This window comes from Phytophthora sojae (assembly GCF_000149755.1).
Source record: "Phytophthora sojae unplaced genomic scaffold PHYSOscaffold_2, whole genome shotgun sequence".
Classification (NCBI taxonomy): Eukaryota; Oomycota; class Peronosporomycetes; order Peronosporales; family Peronosporaceae; genus Phytophthora; species Phytophthora sojae.
This window is the reverse complement of record NW_009258116.1, coordinates 6,831,011-6,852,025: the sequence shown is the minus strand read 5'-3', so window position 1 is coordinate 6,852,025 and position 21,015 is coordinate 6,831,011. Positions and strand designations below refer to the sequence as shown.

At 45.5% G+C, this 21,015-nt stretch overlaps 8 protein-coding genes across 8 annotated transcripts; 5 read left to right on the top strand and 3 right to left on the bottom strand.

Annotated features, from left to right (window-relative positions):
• Positions 1–2,678: 2,678 nt before the first annotated feature.
• PHYSODRAFT_326018 (hypothetical protein) lies at positions 2,679–3,890 on the top strand (the record flags this gene model as incomplete). The annotated part of the gene is made up of 1 exon (XM_009521964.1): positions 2,679–3,890. One exon carries the CDS (start codon positions 2,679–2,681, stop codon positions 3,888–3,890), a length of 1,212 nt encoding a protein of 403 aa, XP_009520259.1.
• A 218-nt stretch (positions 3,891–4,108) lies between these two features.
• PHYSODRAFT_485542 (hypothetical protein) lies at positions 4,109–4,321 on the top strand (the record flags this gene model as incomplete). Its single annotated transcript, XM_009521963.1, has 1 exon — positions 4,109–4,321. One exon carries the CDS (start codon positions 4,109–4,111, stop codon positions 4,319–4,321), a length of 213 nt encoding a protein of 70 aa, XP_009520258.1.
• Positions 4,322–4,630: 309 nt separating this feature from the next.
• PHYSODRAFT_326017 (hypothetical protein) lies at positions 4,631–13,206 on the top strand (the record flags this gene model as incomplete). Its single annotated transcript, XM_009521962.1, has 7 exons — positions 4,631–6,119; positions 6,174–6,435; positions 6,468–7,665; positions 7,930–8,164; positions 8,242–8,606; positions 8,842–8,942; positions 12,957–13,206. 7 exons carry the CDS (start codon positions 4,631–4,633, stop codon positions 13,204–13,206), a joined length of 3,900 nt encoding a protein of 1,299 aa, XP_009520257.1.
• A 2,718-nt stretch (positions 13,207–15,924) lies between these two features.
• On the bottom strand, positions 15,925–16,161 carry PHYSODRAFT_421383 (hypothetical protein; the record flags this gene model as incomplete). Its single annotated transcript, XM_009521961.1, has 1 exon — positions 15,925–16,161. A coding segment is annotated over one exon (237 nt), but the record flags the coding sequence as incomplete, so codon positions are not given.
• A 34-nt stretch (positions 16,162–16,195) lies between these two features.
• Positions 16,196–16,849, top strand: PHYSODRAFT_485940 (hypothetical protein; the record flags this gene model as incomplete). The annotated part of the gene is made up of 1 exon (XM_009521960.1): positions 16,196–16,849. One exon carries the CDS (start codon positions 16,196–16,198, stop codon positions 16,847–16,849), a length of 654 nt encoding a protein of 217 aa, XP_009520255.1.
• Positions 16,850–17,889: 1,040 nt separating this feature from the next.
• PHYSODRAFT_447178 (hypothetical protein) lies at positions 17,890–18,522 on the bottom strand (the record flags this gene model as incomplete). Its single annotated transcript, XM_009521959.1, has 1 exon — positions 17,890–18,522. A coding segment is annotated over one exon (633 nt), but the record flags the coding sequence as incomplete, so codon positions are not given.
• Positions 18,523–18,547: 25 nt separating this feature from the next.
• On the bottom strand, positions 18,548–18,871 carry PHYSODRAFT_483617 (hypothetical protein; the record flags this gene model as incomplete). The annotated part of the gene is made up of 1 exon (XM_009521958.1): positions 18,548–18,871. One exon carries the CDS (start codon positions 18,869–18,871, stop codon positions 18,548–18,550), a length of 324 nt encoding a protein of 107 aa, XP_009520253.1.
• A 107-nt stretch (positions 18,872–18,978) lies between these two features.
• PHYSODRAFT_484148 (hypothetical protein) lies at positions 18,979–20,691 on the top strand (the record flags this gene model as incomplete). Its single annotated transcript, XM_009521957.1, has 2 exons — positions 18,979–20,044; positions 20,084–20,691. 2 exons carry the CDS (start codon positions 18,979–18,981, stop codon positions 20,689–20,691), a joined length of 1,674 nt encoding a protein of 557 aa, XP_009520252.1.
• Between the last annotated feature and the right edge of the window lie 324 nt (positions 20,692–21,015).

The window sequence follows — 21,015 nt, the reverse complement described above, 5'->3', positions numbered from 1 at the left end:
TAACTGCACAAGTAAATAACAATGAACCAAACAGACATCGTTCTTAGCGAGTTAGATTGTGGACTATAATTTCGTGGACCACTACCGCAGACTCGCGTCCTCGAGGCATGTGGACTGTTGGTGAGGTTACACCAGTACATCGTAATGGTAGTGGTAGATAGCCGTCTAACGCCCAACAAATTCAAATTCCAAATTTGATCTATAACGTCGGCTACGATGTAACTGCACAACGAGCAATAACGTTCATGAGGGGGCTAACAAGTCTGTTTTAGTGAAGTTATTGTGGAAAGCGCGTATTGAAGAGGTAGGATATACTACTTGAGTAAGCGTTTTTGACTGGAAAGTCACACGACTTACAGTTAGCTCAAATGCCACTCACAGCAAGGGTGTGCGCCTTTAATATTTACCCGTCGGTCACTATATAGCTACGATTCCCAGCGAATTTTCGCATCGTAGTGCACACATACATATTGCTCCAAATTCAGACGTTGTAGTTGCACCTCAACGCGCCTAGGAATAGTAGTTATAGAGAGGTTGGTTGAGTCCTAACGCCTTTATTTAAAAGTATGCAGTGCGAAATGGTTCGTGGTTTGAAACCCCAATGCGGACCATTGTGCTGATTGTCACTAACATCGAGGCAGTGAGCGTTATGGCTATGGATACTCGTTACTAGTGTAAGTGAACTCAAATACCTTATTTCCAAAACAAAATACTTAAGTACTTAAGTACTTAGTATGCTGGTTGGCTCGCTGAAATTCTTAAGCCTGATAAATTTCCCTGAGTATTTTTGAGGGTTATACGTCGCCACTTGAAATATGCCAGAAGACCCATTATATACTTTAGCATGCAAGGTATCCACGCTAGCTGAGTAGTATAACGGACGCTTAGGTGGTTCAGCACGAGGCGCTAGAATACGAGGTGATACCTTCCGAACTACTCTCTATATATTATCGAATCTCTGAGTAGAGCTGCAAGTTCTGTATAAATGCTCCACACAGATAAAATCAAAAAATGCGTCGTAACCATACACAACCACTACCATCTCAACAGAGGAAGCGGCTATCCGGTGGCTAAGAGGCAGGAACTGGTGCGAACCTTACTAAAATGTTTTACTCACTCAATCGGCATATACTCACATGTAAGGGACAATCTGGGTATGTTGTGATACATTGCGGTGCCTGGCATCCTAAGACAAACTAAATGTATGCATTTGTTCACACGGATTGCTTTGTGGCAACCGTGCTTGGGTTGAACTCCGAAATGCTCACGTATAATTACCCTTTACTAAACTCACAGTACAGTATACTCTAGTACGTACCATTTCAATTTAAAACAGTATAATTGGCCTCATATCCATATCAGCTCCGTACCTCGCATGACGCCACATTATAACAACTCCTAATAGCTGCCTATACGCATGCGCAACCGGAGTCTATTCTACATGTATTAATACAACTTACTTTATGATGTCGCGCGAGTAATTTAATTCAAATTAACTCGCGCGGGTTATTCTGAAGCATCTGGACCATTTTAACGCGCGCGAGTTATTTTGAATTTGAACCAGGCAAAGCTATATGTACTGAGCTCAAGTACATGTACATGTAGTTTGTGTAGCGGCCATTCGCAGGCTCCCGGCTGGAGAAAGGGCAGTAGAAAGGACAGGTTGCTAGTGATCGAAAAAGTGGTTGTTGACGATCACTTTCCAGCTCTTTTGGTTGTTCTCGTCTTTTTTAGGTTGCCATTGTCCCAAAGAAGGTTGTTTATGGTCCAAAGTTGGTACACTGGCGACGCAAAGGCGGAGCGAGCAAGAGCCGCAGCTGCGAAACGCAAGGGACGGTGCAGTCAAGTGGAAAACGGAACGACAAGTAAACGCTGGAAATCGAATACATGCTGGATCACTTGGGTGCGGTCGAAGGCATCGGTGTGCACGCAGCTGTGGTGGGTTCAACAGCATTCCAGCTCCGGGCAAGACGGAGGGAGGTCTGAATTCCAGTGGCGGCGGTGGTGGTGGGCGGGCACACACACGCGCCCCGCCTGTCACGGAAGGAAGGGAGCACCCTGGTCACTGACCAGGGGTCAGTCAACGACACATCTGGGGCGGACTGCAAGCTGGCCTGATTTGGCCTCAGAAAGCGCGCATCCCCCTCGCCTGGTTTTTGCCCATCCCCGTCACGATGCATGATTTTCGACGGAGATCCTCACACTGGCTGAGGCACCTGTGTACAGTACATACAGTAAGGTTGTTGACCGAGATTGCTGTGAGACTCTCTCACTGAGAGCGCTGTGCTCATGGAACATTACGCCGGCAGTTTTTTTCCTTACCGTAATTTACCACCGAGAACATTCCTGAAACCTTCTTTCGGGACAGCAGCGATTTCAACGACGACGTCTTTTCGATATGAGGGTAGTTTTAGAACCTCTGAACCGGTCAGATCTAATAGACGTTGATTTGACGACGCCCACTTTATAGCGAGAGCCACGTCTTTTGGACCTTAGGGCGTTTCGGGACCGCTCGTTCAAACTACATTGATAAAACCAATAGAACATTACGCCGGCAGATTTTACTAGTAGTTCGGACCAGCGCGACGTGGCTTGAAAATCTATGTCACACACCTTCATGTTCGCTTAAGTACGCCAGAAATTCTTCCTCATTCCAGAATCTGCCGGCTCGAGGAAAGATGGTGAAGCTCTTCTGCGCGATCGTTGGTGCGGCGGGCAGTGCGTTTCCTGTGGACATTGACGCGGGTCAGTCGGTGGGAGACCTAAAGAAGGCGATCAAGGCGGAGAAGACGAACAAGTTGAAGGACATCGATGCAGGTGACCTGCAGCTCTTCCTGGCGAAGACGGCGGACGGCGCGTGGTTCTCATCGAAGGACCCTGATGTGATTTCTATGCGAAGTGGAGGCATTCCTGAACAAGTGAAGACACTGCTGAACGTGGAAATGGACCCAGCAGATGAGATTGGCGACGTGTTTGAAGGTGCTCCAACGAAGAAGACGATTCACGTGCTGGTGGTTGCAGATCGGGAGTGCCTTGAAGTCCAGGACGCTGAAATTGCACCGCACCCGAGTCGCAAGAGACGATGGGACAAGTTGAACGAGGTTCTTGATAAGAACAAGAAAGCGAAGAAGGCTGCCGGCTCCACGGGTTTCTCGTACGTGTCGTTCCCGGAGATTGACAGCATCATTGCAGATCGGGAGTGCCTTGAAGTCCAGGACGCTGAAATTGCACCGCACCCGAGTCGTAAGAGACGATGGGACAAGTTGAACGAGGTTCTTGATAAGAACAAGAAAGCGAAGAAGGCTGCCGGCTCCACGGGTTTCTCGTACGTGTCGTTCCCGGAGATTGACAGCATCATGCCAGCGACCAAGTATCGACCATCGTCAAAGCCTATCCCTGACGAAAAGCTTGATGCGCTGCATAGATACTTTCCTATCTTGATCAAGGCTTTTGGAGATATCATTACTGGAAAGCGACTGCACTTCATCGTGCCCGTGCTTGCAAGTGTCTGTGCGCTGTTCGATGGAGGCGTCCAAATCCTGGCCGAAGAAACCGTGATTGGGAAACGTGTTCACGGAGACGGAGCCTTTGAGTTCGTGCTTAAGCGCGGCGAGAAACGAGTTTGCATTGTGGAAGCGAAACGTGACGATTTCCAGCAGGGTCTTGCTCAAGCTTACGTGGGAAGTGAAGCACTTGCGGATGTAGAAGGACTGCCGAAAGTGTACAGCATTGTCACGAACTTCTTGGAATGGGTCTTCTCGAGAAGTCTGGATGAAAAAATTGAGCGTGCGACACCCGTGATGATGGTGATGGAGAATGACGTTCCTGCACCTGAATCAGTGAAGCAGATTGCGGGCATGATTTACTCCATCCTGTCGGAAGACAACTAGCTACGTGTGTGCTTGGACCCAGCAGTATTACAGGACCGGATAGCTTCATTTTGACGTGGCGGTCCGTCGACACTACTTTAAACTTATAATACACGATTCTGCCAATTCTCTGCTTCACCATTAATACTTGGTTTAGCTGGCGAGGAACATCGGCGATGTCACAAGGGGCAGTGACATTTTTTTCATCCTAATAAATATAAAGTTAGTAATATACAATGATGGCGTACTCTCCTGAGCAATACCAAGCTAGCAAGGAACGCATCAAAGCAGCACAGAAGCGCTACTATCAGCGCACACGCGACGCTCGCTTGTCGTATCAAAAGAGCTACGACGACAAGAATAGAGACCAGATTCGAGCTCGCAAGCGTAAACCCAAAACCGAACTTATTGATGGTGAAGTCGAACTTAATAATGAAACCGAACTTAATTAATTAATCAAAAAAATTTCTCAAAAAGTCAATCCCAATATAGTCAAAGACAATGGCTTAAAACCTCCAAAAAGGTATAAGCCAAATATTTGAATTAATTAATTTCAGAATATTTTGTAAATGACTAAGATATAAAGTCGATCCTGATACAAGGTCAAATAATTATAAAGTCATATCTACGGAGAATAATATAGTCAAGCATATATAGGCAACATGTTTGCATACGAACTCGAAGGATTAAAGAGATTAAATATTCAACACGTTCGATGGGGTAGTAGCTACCGTGTTAAGGTACGTGGCAAGACGAGGCGCATGGTATACATTAGCAACATTTCCCACCCCACCAACCAAAAATTGGTAGCGAAGCAGTACCAGATCAGTCTAGGCAAGCTCCAAAAGAATGTGGCTGCTGATTTCAAGGAAGACAGTAAGTACCGCTTCTACCAAGGCAAGAACATGGAGTCGCACCTCTACGAGGGAATTCAGCCTGCTGAGTTCTACGACAAGCTTGAGAACGTGCTCGCAACCCAGAAGTCTGCCTTTAAGGTCAACATCGCTCTTGGATACAAGCTTGTCAGCAGAACTGATGACAGCGAGACTCGCTACTTCCACCCGAATATTAGCAACACGTCTGTATTTAGCACTCCTGTAGCTATCAACAGCAAGGCTGATATTCGTAAGAAGGTGATCTCGGAGATTCGCTCCATGGAGTTGGCTGACAAGCTCAACTACCCCAGCTCCGGGTACATGGTGAAGGGGATTACTGGCTTCAAAATCTATATCTACCAACGCAACCATGCTCTGGGTGATAGCGAGGTTGTCATTCCTAAGGCGATTCGTGATAACAAGCACGTCATCAACTTCCCCAAGACGAACAACAAGTGTGTCTTCCACTGCATTGCTTATCACAAGCAGGAGGGAGCCAAGAAGGATCCTCGCAGAATCCAGGCTCTGGTGAAAGAAGCCTTCAAGCAGTACTGTTCGTACAAGGAGATCACCTACACTCTGGGTCTGTTCCGCAATTTCAAGCCTATCGACATTCTCCAATTCGATGAGCTTGAGGAGTGCTTCAAGCTGAACATCAACGTCTTCAACATGGATGTTGAGACGGGCAAGGTTGAATACATCCGCTGCTCGGACAAGGACTATGATTCGATCAACATCTTGTCGCACGAGAATCACGCTCTCTACATCACGAACGTTGATATGCTCCAGCAGAAGTACCAATGCTCTACGTGTGAGATGGTGTTTGTTAGCTCTGATAAGCTACGCAACCACACTAAGAACCAATGCGAACTCGTGAACATCGAATCGTTTCCAGCTCAGCCAACCATCTACCAACCCGCTCCGAACAGCATTCGTTCCATGCTGACTAAGTACTCCATCAAGGATGCTGACCATTACATCGATCACTTCATTGTCTTTGATTTTGAGGCTATCCTCAAGCCTACGGGTGTCAAAAACGGAGAGAATACTATCTTCACAAACGAACACATTCCTGTGTCTGTTTCCGTGGCCGACAGCTTGACTGAGGAGGTGCGATGCTTTGTCAGCGATGACCCGAAGGAGTTGCTCAAGGATATGTTCCAGTACATCAAGGAAGTTGCGGCTAAGATTCAGCAGTACAACGTCTCGAAGTACGAGTCTTTGCTCCGCAAAATCATCAACGTCCATGGTTTGACTGACGCTGAGGTTCCTGGTCTAGACTTGGGTAAGACGTACAAGATGGATGATGTCAATGCTTGGATTCAGAACGGGGAGTTTGCTTGTTTCTTCGATTTCCACAGCAAGCTCACATTCGGTAAGTAGCGCTCGGATTATGGCAAGCTGAAGCAGTGCATTGGTCAGGTACCAGTATTCGGATTCAACTCTGGACCCTACGACATCAACCTTATCAAGGCGGACCTGTTTGCAGTCATCGGTACTGACAACATCACATCAGCCATCAAGAACCCTAGCTACATGTGCATCGCCACGTCAGACATGAAAATGCTTGACATTAGCAACTATATTCCGGCAGGCACCAGCTATGCAAAGTACTTGTCGACATATCTCGGTGAGTGCAAGTGTGATGACAAGATTCGATGCGTCCGTGGTCTAGGAAAAGGCATCTTCCCGTACGAGTACATTACTCATTTGACGTACTCAGTCAGCCGGAAGTCCCTCCTAAGTCGGCGTTCGACAGTGCTCTTCGTAGCTCTAGCATCAGCGATGAGGACTATGTGCGGGTACAGTTCGTCTGGGAACACTATGGCATGAAGTCAATCAAGGATCTACTCATTTGGTACAACAACCTCGATGTAGTACCCTTCATCAAGGCCATCAAAGCCCAGCGAGAACTATTCAAACGTTTCGAACTTGATATGTTCACTGATGGTGTGTCGCTACCTGGTCTCTCTGAGAAAGTCATGTATCAGACGTGCTTCAACAACCTCCAGCAACCAAGTAAGGAGCCTGCTGAAGCGTTTGACTTTCCCGCTAGTCGCTTAAGTGGATATAAGACCCAGGATGCTGATGCCGATCGTGAATTCAATATGACGCTAGAACACCTCAACGACTTGCTAGAGCGACAAAAATACCTGTGTGGGCTATGCTACAAGCAACTCACAGCTGATACTGCCTCGGCTGACCGAATCAATAATAAGCTCGGACACATCGATGGTAATATCTTGATCAGCTGTGTGGGATGCAACGTTGCTCGCAAGAACATGCCGCTAAAGGACTTCCGCCACAAGAAGCTACTTGAATTCAACTCAGACAGGTTGGTGTACAGTATCGATAGAGAGGAGAAGGACATCTACACCAAGATGAAGGCGAACATTGCTGGTGGTCCTTCTATCATCTTCAACAGATACGCGAAACGCAACGAGACCAAGATTCGAGGGGGTAGGATCTGCAAAAAGATCATCGGCTACGATGCTAATGCTCTGTATTTGTGGGCTCTTGGTAATGAGATGCCATGTGGACGGCTGACTACCGTCGAAGCATACACAGGGATCGTCGATGATATTGTAAATGACAAGATCTTTGGCTTCCTCGAGTGTGATATCCGTACACCAGAGCACCTCAAACCCTACTTCAGTGAAATGACCCCAATTTTCAAGAACACCCTTATCGACTGCAGCGATCGGAGTGTCATCGGTCAGCACATGTTCGAGTACAACGAGGAGCGCAAGCAAAGCCGAGCAAAGCCGGCTCGCAAACTTATCGGGAGCTACTTTGGTGAGAAGATCCTCATTTATGCACCGCTACTCAAATGGTACATTTCTCATGGTATGGAGATCACCAAGACTTACAGCTTCATCAAGGCTAGCTCTCACAAGGCATTTGCACCATTCATGGAAGCCGTATCGAGCGCGCGACGAGAGGGTGATGAAAATGTTAAATCCATCTGTAAGATCATTATAGAGAAGGTATCTGATTCTGATATGGATGATTTAGTCCAAGAGTTGAAAAAAATCATTACGAACCCTAAATCATTTGATGCGCTCATTATCGATAGATTCATGAATGAATCGACAACCAATCCTAAGATTCATTTGGTTCTAGACTTGTTGACTAAGCTGAAAACGCTTAGTGAGGGTAGCAATAATAAGGCTATGATTGCTGAGATGATGAAACTGGTTGGTAATAGTGCGTTTGGTCGATCTGGCATGGACATGAGCAAGCACAAGGAGGTCAGGTATGAGTCGGACGACAAGGCAATCAAGGCCAAGATTGAGCACTTCACCTTCCATGGAATGGAAGAGCTGGATGATTCATGTGAATTCACTATGAAGAAGCGAAAGTTCAACAATAAGAACCCAATTCATCTATCGATTGCAATCTATCAGCTCGCTAAGCTCCGTATGTTGCAATTCTACTATGATTGCATGACTTCTACTTCGACCGTTCGGAATTCCAGAACCAAGAAATGGACACAGACTCGGCTTATATTGCGTTCAGCTGTGAGAAGCCATTCGTTGAGTGTATCAAGCCCGAGCTTCGTGAGCATTTTCAGCAGCATAAGTACGAGTGGTTCCCACGTGATTATAGCGAAGAGATGGCTCAGTTTGATCGCCGAACGCCAGGTTTGTCCAAGGATGAGTGGTCTGGTGATGCTATGGTATCATTGTCCTCTAAGAACTACATTTGCTACCTACCAGACGAATCTTACAAGTTCATGGTTTCCGCGAAGGGAGTGCAGCAGAATGGTGGTCGAAACGCTAATATCCTCAACCCAGATGGCTTTGAATCAGTTGTTCGCGATCGCATCACGCTACAGGGCACCAACAAGGGGTTAGACTCAGTAAGGAGAGTAAGTCAATCATTACGTACACCCAGACTAAAACAGCTCTAAACTACTATTATGATAAGCGTCGTGTACTTGCGGATGGTATCACCACCGAACCGATCGACATATAAGCAACTGCCTGGCAGGGGATTTTTTTGTTTTATAACCATATAGAGCGATGGATCAGCTGTTGTCCAAATTATACTATGACCCCAAAACGGGCTATGTAGGTGCCCAAGCCTTATACCAGAAGGCTAAAGAACTGGAGCCGAAGATTACGATGAAAATCGTCAAGGAATGGTACTCAAACCAGAGCGATATTCAGCGATTTCAGGAGCAGAAGAAGGATGGGTTCAAAATCGCATCGACTAACCCCAATTCGTGGCAGATGGACTTGGCGTTTTGGGAGAGACCAATCTTGACTGCGATCAACATCAACTCTCGCCTAAGGCTACGCAAAACTACTAACCAACAAAACTGGCCCGACCGTACTAGCAGCAATTAGGGTTTTTGTCCGCCTCCATAAGGTTGACATTCTCACAACCGATAATGGTTCAGAATTCATGAACCAACAGGCTCAGAAATTATTCAAAACTAAGAAAATTGACCATTTCAACAATGAGCCTGGAGATCACGCCAAAATGGGTAAAATTGAACGCTTCAATAGAACTCTGAAGCAGCGCCTTGTCAAAATCGAACCAAAGCGACTAACCCAGAAGCTCATAGCTGCTGTTATTGAGAACTACAATAGCACGACCCATCGGACGATTGGTATGACCCCCAACGAAGGTAAAGGTAAGGTAATTGAATCTGAACTAGTCCACAACCAGGCTGAAGCCGAGAGGATTGAAAACGAGTTCGAGGTCGGTGAAAAGGTTTTGTATCGACTAAAAAAGAAAACATTTGATAAAGAAGCAGCAAGATGGTCTAAGGCTGTGTATTCGGTGGTAGGTATTGATGGCTACCGCATCCAAATCAAGTCGAAAAACGGACACACTCTTTACAAGGGGCCAAACGATCTAAAAATTGTTAAAGCAGAAACATATGAAGCTACTATCAACAGAGGTGATATTTTAGAGGTGGAGAAGATCTTAGACCACAAAAAGATGCGATCCGGCAAGTACAAGTATCTCGTTCAGTGGGTCGGTAATGAACTTGACTCCTGGGAGCCACAAGATAATCTTAGATTAGTCAATAAGAACAAGAGATCAACCTTAGAGAATGAGTACTGGAAGTCGATAAAAAAATGAGTCGAACTAGCTTCGAAATAAGTTTAATAGAGCAATCCTCTGTAAGCGTTGACTCATCTATATCTATCAATCTATTTTCCAAAAATAATGCTTAAAAATATATGACTTCATATATAGAATGTGTTGCAACTGCGTAGAGAATCAACGTGAGCTTGTACAGCTCCGAAGAAAGCTGTGGATAATTCAAGAGGTTAGTCGAATCAAAAATGAACTCAGATATTTAGACCCAGTAGTCAATTTCGGGAAAACCGTGTGCAATCTACAGTACCGCGACCAGTTAGAAACGATATTTGGTGTGCCGTTTCATTGCATCAAGGATCAATACATCAATCTCCTCAATGAGCGAAACCGTATCTGTCATACGTATCAACCATTTAGGCATGACTCCGTTATGCCAAGCTATTGGTGAGTATGTATTTAATCGATGCTAATATTTTTTATGACTACCATGATATAGTTAGACGATGTTTCCCAACTTTACATCCCTCGCTCAACGAGAGCAAAAGCGGCAGGAGCTACTCGAACGAGCTGAGCGCCGAGTTCGTCAAGCCAAGTCCAAGCGCCTTATGTACGACGGTGCATCATGGGCTAGCGATATCGCGAATGGTATCACTACTGTTCCAAAGAAATCAACACAACCCGCTCAGGCTGATATTTCGGTTGGCCCTGACGAGGCTACGCCGGAAGAGTTAAAAAAAGTCTGAATATTGAAAACTCCCAAAAAAAACCCTGAGTCCTCAACAATGGTAGATGCTGAAGTTAATGCAACACCTGAAATGATCGATGCATCGACTACTGCAAAGCCTCAGTCCGTTGATGCTTCCAGTACTGCTAAGCCCAAAACCAGCGATGGTTGGGTCCACGCCACGTGAGCCCAGATATGACTGATGTTGGAGTTGATAATAGTGCAAGAATGACAGATGCTGGTGTTGGCCCTGATAGTCCACTACCGCAAAAGCCCGTCGAAGAAGATTTGTTCGACGAAGGCAATGCTGAGATGAAAAATCAAACAAAGTCAAAGGAAGCGGTCGCTAAAATCTTCGAGGTTTACCCCATCCTTGCAGAACTAAATATTCACCCTATTGCTTCCAACGACCGGCAGCTTACTAAGTATTATATTGGGATGGATGCTAAGGTGTACAGTATTAAACTGAGAAAATATGTACTAGTTCCGAGCATTGATTGGTCTGAGACGTATGACCATATTGGCGAGGTATTAATTAATGATGTCAGATTCCTCGCATACGTCAATGAGAAGGAGCGACGTAATGAGATGGGTAAAGAGGACAAAAATAGCCCATACCAGGTTTGGCAAAATATCGGCTCAAAAAGAAAAAGAATCAATGCCTCAGAAGGAGATTATTCAAACTGTTCTAAGCAGAGACTTGACGACAGTTTTGTGTTCGATACTGGAACATCCACATGATCCGATCAAATGGACAGCAAGCTCAAATTATTTTGGACAATTAGCAAAAATAGGGAAGTCCTTGAATCTAACGGATTGATAAAGAAGATTGTACCAATTCTTAATGGTTCCGCAAAATCTTCTCCTATTGAGAAAGATGGCTATGTTTGGATCAATGGCAATAGCAATAGCGTTTACGGGAAAGATAGCGATCGTGTGAAGCAAGCAATCACTCAGAAAGTGAACTGGATAATGACATTCCAATCTTTCATTAATACGACTAAAGCCAGGGGCCTCGAGTTAGAACTAGTTGGTAGCAATGAAACCAAACACATAAATGATTTTACCCCAGCTAATGGTGAAGCTCAGCATGGGTTAATGAGTGGTATTGATGAAGACATGGACCCAAGCCTATCAAACGCTGATAACGACGCCAAGAATATCTTAACTGATTACTACAGCCAGTTGCACGGTAATAGTAATATTCCATTTCGGCTACAACCAATCGTGATAATCAACGGTGTTGTTAAGTCCCATCCATCATACTACTTTGGGCAGCCATCGGGGTCTAGACCCCTAAATATTTTAAATCGTGAAAACAAAGCACACAAGCAGGTGAGTGGTGTAGCTTGGAAGGGGCTAATGAAGAATATCATGTGGATGGATACCTTTTCGTCCCTACTCAACGGGGTCGAGGACTTGGACCGCTATCTTAATGAGGTTGAATACCCCTTCCCATCGAGCGATGAAGAAGCAGCTAGGATACTTGAAGAAAAGGAGCTTGATAAGCAAAGACATAAAAACCTGGATGCTAATCTTGAAATATTGAATGAGGCTATTCTAAAGTCTGTACACGATATTAGACAGCAAAGCTTTGAAGAGTATGAATACGATGACAGCTTGCAAAAGCTTCAAGATGAGTCATAAGCAGCTTTTCAGACATACGGTGAGGCTCAGAAACGCTATGAAGAAGCAAAAGAGGCTGTTAGAGGGAATAACTCAAAAGCAGCGAGATCGGTGTTGAAGGCAGCTACATCAGCTATGAAGGCGACAAAATCGATATATCAAACGAAGGCTAAGCGATACGCCGAGGCAAGCGAGGTATCCGGCAGTGGCGTTAAACGAAAGCTTCAAGGTCGAGGATTGCGCGGTGCAGGTGTTGCCCCGCTGGAAGGTGTAGTTCGCCGAGGCCGTACCTACAATCTCAATGAGATCCAAGGATTAGCAACGCCGTCAGCCTACACATACAAGCAGATCGGAAGCAAGTATATTCGTATCCCCGACCTTGATGCTAAAAAGCTCGTGATCGTTCAGCCGAATCGGCGTAAATGTGGCCCTAAGTGGGAAATCAGTGATGGCCTCCAAGCCATGATCAAGGCACTTGTCTATAAGAACCGTATCGATCAATCCGCTTACGATAAGCTCAGCGTTGAAGATAAGAAACTGTTTAAGGAGGTTCTATTGATTACTCATCTCCAATACAGCTTCCACGATAAGTTAGAGGATCCTCTACATACGCTTAGGGCTGAATACGATAAGCTAAAAGGAGAGCTACAACTCGGAAATGACAACCCTAGTATCATCAAGCAGCTCAAGTCTCTCACGGTGGATATGTACAGCAATCGACTGATTGATGATAAAGAGTTCAAAGATATTATCACCCGTTTATTATAAAACCATGTTCTTCTTCAACTCGCGCATTATATCCAGTTCCGGAGGCAGCTATGGTGACAATAGCGACCTCAACGTCGCTGAGTTGAAAGCTATCATGAAGAGCCTCATCATTCATGATCGTACCCAGAAAACCCAAGCCGCTGTGTGGGCTACTGACCTCGACAAGTCGACCAAGAAGGTGGAGGCATCTACCCAAACGGAAGGCGGCCGAGTCTGGGCTTACCAGCCAAAAAACGTCAAAGTCTGTGAAGACATTTGCTCTATAGAGCAGAGCGGATATACTTAGATGTCTACGTCTGTTTTCTTCTCGCGATAGAGTCTGATTTTTTTATCTCCGATATCGATAGCCATGACAGCATTCTTGCCAATATGTACGTTGTACATTGGGATATAAGCATTATTCCTTATCGAAACCACTCCAGCGTGCATCGTTATTGAACCGATGACTTGGCCAGTTTCAGGGTTACTCAGGTTCTTTTTGATCGTTTTACTTGGTCCGCAGCCCATGATACTCTATTACAACGAAGTACTCAAGATCTGCTCTATATTTATCGGTGCGAAATTATCCCTGAGCCAATACCATATATAACCCTCTCGTGGAATTCGACAATTCGATCACATTGTAGTTGATCAGTATCAACGACATTAGCGTTAGTAGTCTGAGGGCAAGCGGTCTTCGCCACGAACTGGGTTTGACAGATACCATTCTATATTTACTCAGACATAATCGCTCTCAACTCATTGAGTTCAGCTTTGAGATTATTGATTTGGCCTTGCTGTTCTTGGATAGATTTACACAGTACCGAGGTTAAACTGGCCAGATCGATTCCCCATGGATTCACTGGAAACCCATCCGGATTAAGCTCATCGTTTGCTCCGATATCTACTGCTTTTGGTATGACCTTATACAGCTCCTGCGCGATATAGCCAACATGGACAGTCTGCTCTTGAACCATCCTGAATTTTCTAGGTCTCATTCTCATAAGGCTTGCCAAACCATAGGGACAGTCTACAATGTCCGCCTTCAACCTCTCATCGCTTGCATTGGTATAGCTTCCTCCACGCACCGGGACATAGGCTGTCCACGCGTAATTAGCATCGCATTTTCCCAACCTGATAGCTCCTACGTTGAATCAGTACCAATCGCTGGATAGTCAGTCTGAGCGATACCTAGCAAATCCATCGCCGCCTCCCTTTACGTGCATGAAATTATTCGCCCATACCTCTCCGCCTGAGTGAATGGTTGCTTCTGGCGACCACGTACTCATACCAACTCCCAGTCTTCCTGAGCTGTTTAGATAAGCTTGAGTTGTGTTTCCAACCATGAACCTTAGCGGGTCGCTCGTAGTGGTGCCTAGAGCTACACCACTACTTCCTCCCGCGACATCGTTGTATACCTGAATTTCAAATTCGATTGGAGTAGTAGCATCGTTGGCTATACGCATTGCGCGTTGCCAAGACCCGCTTAGTAAATTCGCGCTCGAAACTATATCTATTTTTGCAGTACTGGTAGCTGATCCAAAGCGAATGTATCCTGCTTGAGTGATTCTCATACGTTCAGTCATTGGTGATAATGCATTAGCTCCTGACCGTGTACTGATTGCAAAATCAGCCATTGAATATTGAAGACTCGTACCGGTTCTAGTACAATATAGATTAACGCTAGGGGTGTACGTTGTCATATCACTAGTACCTTCAATCGTGAACGATAATCCGGCCTGAGCGTCAACCGTATTGCTTTAATAACGAATCATGAGATTAAAATCAGAGGCACGCGTTGTTGATGTAAATGATGTCCCGGCCGCAATCTGACATTGGGTAGAAGTAGTGGATATCAGATTGGTTGACGTTAGAGATGAGATACCTGATGAGATGCTACTATTAGAGTCTAGTACAAGAGCCTTTGATGCTTCTGCAGTTCCTGCTCCGGTGGTAAGATCTAGATAGTTCAGCTCAACGGTAGATGCTGTGCATCCAGCAAGCTTGTTCAGCTCCGCACCTGTATATCTCCCCTGAGTTGAAGCGTAGTAGGATTGATATTCAAGGTCGTTGCATTCATAGTTTGAGTACCTGACTTACTAATTGTATCGCATGTGATCGTAGACGATGATATTGACGTCGAAGCTATAAAGTTTCGTGATATGGTTAGATCGCGAATGCCTGAGTAATCTTTCGTACTATTGAGAACCACAACGCTACTGGCTGAAGCGCCCCCTTCGATAACATTGAGAAAGTAAGCATGATTGAAATTTATCCAAGAACTGACTCCATCCCAAAATTTCAGATTCGGAATGAATAAACCGGTTCCACCAGCGCTAAGGGTTAGATTGCTAAGCGTACCTAGACTAGTAATATTAGGCTGAGCAGCGGTTTGTAGCGTTCCTGTTATCGACGTCGCTGTGAGCGAGCTCAGGGTTCCTAGGCTGGTAATGTTGGGCTGAGCAGCTGTTGTTAGCGTACCCGATACATTGCCCGAGCAATGTACAGCGGTTAGAGTACCTAACGATGTTATATTAGGCTGAGCAGCAGTCTGTAGCGTACCAGTAATGTTAGTTGCAGTTAGCGAGCTAAGACCTGTAATGGATCGACTTGCACCAGTAAAGGTTAAACTGCCTCCGATAGTCAATCCAGTAAGCGTACCTAAGCTGGTGATATTTGGTTGAGCAGCCGTCGCTAGCGTTCCATTGATGTTTCCACTCACGGTGAGCGACGAGAGTGTCCCTACACTAGTTACGTTGGTCTGAGCAGCAGTTGCCCATGTACCAGATATGTTTCCACTCGCGGTGAGGGACGATAGCGTGCCTAAGCTAGTAATATTAGGCTGAGCCACTGTCTGCAGCGTGCCAGTAATCGACGTTGCCGTCAAACTACTAATAGTAGCAATTTCACCTGATGCACCAAGCACCAGAGCTTTGTTGATAGCGGCAGTACCTGGAGTAATATCAGCTACATACGTTGGTACGCCTGAAACGGAAGCACCCTTAACAGTTAGGCTACTACAGCTTAGTGCTCCAAGACCGCTGATGTTCCCACCACTTCCAGGGACAAGCGCTACACCAGGTGATGCTACGCCTTGAGAGACACCGGTAATGTACGTCAAGCGATAGTCATACTTGTTCAGATAAAGAGTCTGAGCATAGTCATACGTTAGAAACCCGCTGGCATCCAATTGGAGAAAGAATGCCGGATTATAAATCGGCGATGTGAATATCGGGCTAGGATAAGAAAAACCTGAACTTATCTTTGTTTGATCCTATATAGTTTAGACGATAATCATGAGCGGTATTCCAGATTTCGGAGCTTCAATCCCTAAAAAATTCAAAAGCGCCTCGATGGGTGATATTCCAGCACTTGACATCAAAGCGCTGTTTAGAATGGTGGTTCTGGGGCCATCGTTCTCAGGGAAGAACAACTTATGTGTGTTCATCCTCAAGCATTCTCCTCACGTATTTGCTCATCTAACGATCATTGCTCGTAATCCTCACCAGGAGTTATATGAGTATTTTCGTGATAAGCTTCCGACCCTGACTCGCCTCCGAGTACGTCATACACCAATTAATTCCAATAAGCCTGAGCTCGTCATCATCGATGACTACAGCAACGATAAGCTTCTTCAGAAGAATTTGTTCTCACATTACTTCACTAGAGGGCGCCACTTCAAGCTATCAACCATCTTCTTGAGCCACAGCTACTTCGCAACGGACAAGATGCTCAGATTGAACTCAGAGTACGTAGCGATCCTGAAAGCTAATTCTAAGCGAGACCTCCAGATGGTTGTGAAAGATATTAATATCAAGGGAGTAGATGAGCGTTCAATCGTCTATTATTACAACAAAGCCACAGAGCGAAAGGGCCAAATGCTCTTCATTGATTCGGTCAAGGGTCAGATCAGGTATAACTTCGATAGACCGATTCGTATCGAGGACTAATTCCAATTTATCAAACAAAAATATGCCTACAAACATATAATCAATATGTCCAGCTTGATCAAACTCGACAGAACCAATCTGGTATAAGATGGAACCAATTCAACCTGGAAATACTCCTTTCCCGGATCGGCGGCTGACTTCCGCGATGTAGTATGTGCCATTCAATCGATTTCGATGTATAACAGCGAGTATAACATTGATTCAATGCAATTTCAGAACACAACTTTCAAAATCGAAGTACCTACCGCTGCAACTACATCCACAATCAGTGTATCCCTCCCTGATGGTATTTATTCGTATGACGATATCAACCGAAGCATTCAGACTGCTCTTGTCAATGCTGGGGCGTATCTAAGCGATCCGTCGGGGAATAACGTATTCTATATCAAAATGAGTGCTAACAGTGTCTATTACGCTTGTCAGCTTGATTTCTCTCCTACGCCTACAACTCTACCAACTACCGGTGGAACATGGACCAGACCTACCTCCGGTTTATACTCCTCTGGTGGTACTGGATTGCCGACTACTACTCGCGTTCCTCGACTGGTCATCGATAATGCTGAATTCGGTAAAGTAGTTGGTCTCACAGCGGGTACATACCCCTCCATATCAGCTACTGTTGCAAGTGCTCATCTATCGAACATCATTCCTCAGATTCACCCGACCAGTTCCTACATCGTTCGTTGCGATCTGATCAAAAACGAATACGTGGCTTCTGGTGATATTGTCAGTGCTTTTGATAGAGGTGATGCCGCTATTGGAAAGGTCATTTCATACAAACCGAGCCAGTATGCGTGGATGAACTGTCATAATCGCGCTCGAGCTAGTATTACACTCAGTATCTATAACCAAAATGATAAAAAAGTGATTTTCAGAGATACGTCGGTATCCATCATGCTTCTGATTCGTCCAAAAAATAAGACATCCAGAGTATTGTTTTAGGGCGGCTACAACGTAAACGAACCACCAGTCTTACGACGAGCCCTGAGCGCAGCCATCTTAGCCTTCATCTCTGGCGAACCCTTCGCTGGACGTTTCTTTGCTACGCCTACACCATAGCGGCGACGAACCTCCTTTCGCACAGATCTGATTAGATCCTCATGTTCCGGCTTGGTAGCTTTTGATAGTAGGAACGTCTCTCCAGCATCGACCGCGTCGGTGATGACCCCCTTGCGCTTCGTGTATGCAAGAGCATTCTTTGCAGCCTTCTTTACGTCAGCCATTGATACGCGACCTCCTTCCTTGTCGCTATCGGAATCATAAATACCAATGCCGGTTAGGGACTTGATTGCAGCTCTGGCTGGAACAGCAGCCGTTGGTTGACCAGCATAAGTAGCTAAAGCAGAAACCGCCGCATCAACGGCTCTGGATAGTAGACCTGAATCCTTAGCAAATTTGTATGCAGACTTGATCCCTCCCCATACTTTGGACCAGATAGAGCCTCCTTGAGCCTTTTTGTAGCCCTTCTTCACTTCGTGCTTGGTAATGTCGAGTCTGACACCGCGTCCAGCTTTACGAGCCTTGAGCGCCTTTTCAAACGAAGCAGGGTGGAGATAGATGACTGAACCACTACCCTTTAGTTCGCTTGAGGTGAGGCTGAGCTTACCAGTCTTGAAAGCTTTGGTAAGCTTCCGCGCAGGAATATCACTGGAGATTGTTAATTCGCGATACATGATTACTATATACGTTGAATTAAATTTATTCCAGAATTGTCAAATTTAGATCTTTCATTGTTTTGAATTCATCTGGCTTACGGTATTGCTTCGAATATAGCCATAGGACACAGAATGGTCCACAGCAGTCTCCATAGGTTCCTTGGTATTGCTTGGTGTTGTATCGATCGATACCATACTTCTTTGGTGGTCCTTCCCCCATACTATCGAAGAATTCACCATTATGAACCGCCGTCCAGTGTCCTACCTCAAGATTAGGAGGGCGAAGTAGAATCAGACATGACCCTTTCTTGGGGAGATGGGACTTTATCTCATTTGATTCGAATATATTATCGAGTTGAACGTTCATTTTCTCAGCGAGTTCAATGAGATCATGATCTGAGGTGATTGGCTTGATGCGGTGCGACATAATATTTAATTTTATCAAACTATATTAGGATCCATATAGATTCAACGATGAGCGAAACTCAACTATCCGATCAGTACTTGTACCAGAGCTCGCTTAAGAGCGACCCGGAGATCAAGGTATCTTCGAGCAAGCGTGTACCGCACGTTATTGACCTAAATCAGGGTTCGTACCAGAATGGTGTCATCACTATCGATGCTACGGCTAGGCTTAACGGTTCCGAGGGCTTCGCAAGCCTTCATGATGCCTACATTATGCTTCCCTACAAGGTCTCAATGAAGAATGGTGGCACTGCTCAAACTGCCGCTGCCAATCGTCTATGTGCTACTCTAAAATGCGGAAATAGGAACGTTATTGATAGTCTGAGTCTGGAACTAAACGGAAAGACTACCGTCTCTTTGGCTGACTACAAGCTCTTTTGGAAGAACGTTCGTGCTCAGACTGGCTACAGCCCTCAGTTCGTTGAAAAGCACGGAGCTGAATCGTTCTTGTACCCTGACGCTGCTCAGTCGGTATCATGCAGTTCTGGATCCGCATCTACCAGTGGTGATGGATATTCAAACACCATGGCATTCTCGTCTGCCTTTGCTGTCTCGGCTCCTCCTGGTGGTGCAACTATTCCTAATGATGGTTTCGTTAAACGCCTTCTATCGAATCCTCCTACGGCTGGCGCTGACTTCTCCAGCTCGTGTCCGTCGGTAGGTGGAGCTGCTGCATCGACTACCATTTCTAACCAGACCTCGCGTGGAGCTTTCGTAGCTGGTGGTACTGCTGCTAACGCAATCATGGGAACGTGGAACTACATGCTTAAGATTAAGCTCACCGATCTGCATCCTATCTTCCGTGAGCTTGACTTAATGGCTAACCCTCAAATTCGCCTGCGTTTCCGTGTGAATCAGGGAACGTCTGTAGTCGCGGTAGATGCTTCAAAGGGTATGTCCTCTACTACTCTATCGTCTGGTAATAGTTGTCCGGTCATGATTGCCGCTTCTGCTACCGGTAATCCGATGAATGGTGTGCTTGCCGCATCTGCGGGCTTTAGTGTTGCTTGGGGAGCGGTTGTAAATGCTCTTGAACCTACCATCGATGGTACATACATGCCTTTTACTACTGCTCGTTTGTATGTCCCTTTCGTTCATCTTGAGAACCCTCAAGCTATTATCTCTAAGCCGGTTAAGAAGGTTCGCTACAATGATTGCTACGCACAGTGGTTTTGCCAGCGTGCTGGTATTGGTAAGTCCTCGACTCAACTAAATGCTTCTTTCGATCTACAGCTATCGGCAAGTGTTAAAAACGCGAAATATGTTGTGCTTTTACCATTCGCGGAACAGACGAACAACTTTGCTTCTGCTACTGTTCATCAGTTCCAGAGCCCCTTCAATAGCTCTCCATACACGCTTCAGCCCGGGTCGTCGATTCGCAACGTTAACGTTCGTATTGGCTCGACTCAGGTGTTCGATATCAGTCATGACTATGATTTCCACCACTTTACCAACGAAATTGCTAAGATTTCAGCGATTAACGGAGATCTAACCCCTGAGCTCGTAAATGGTCTACTTGACTGTCAGACGTGGTCGTTCACAAACCGCATGCTTATTGCCGATGTCAGTCGCCTGACTGAGCGCGATGTACCTCAGGCTATTCAGATCCAAGGTACGAACGCCGGATGCCAAGGTGTGAATATGCTGATCCTCGTAATTAGCGAACAGGAACTAACGTTCGATAGACTAACCGGAGAGGTTCTAGACTTCACTACAGCGTAAGTAAAAAATAAGATATTTTTTAGTTCAGCTCCTTGAGTAGCTTTGGACACTTGTCAATCATGAATTGACTTTTTCTTAGCCAATCGAGATAGCCTGGATCCAATTCACTGATCTGCTGTAAAGATTTGCCTCGATACTTACCCCACGTCATCCATCATATAGGATTTATCGTTATTTAGGAATCTTGAGTGAAGAAAGATTTTCATTTCCTCGCTAATGTTGAGACTGGGCTGGTTGTGAATCCACCGACAGTATCCAGGATCACTCTTGAATACATCCTCAATGGATTGACCTTTGTATTTTCCGAAAGATAGTTCGATCGTC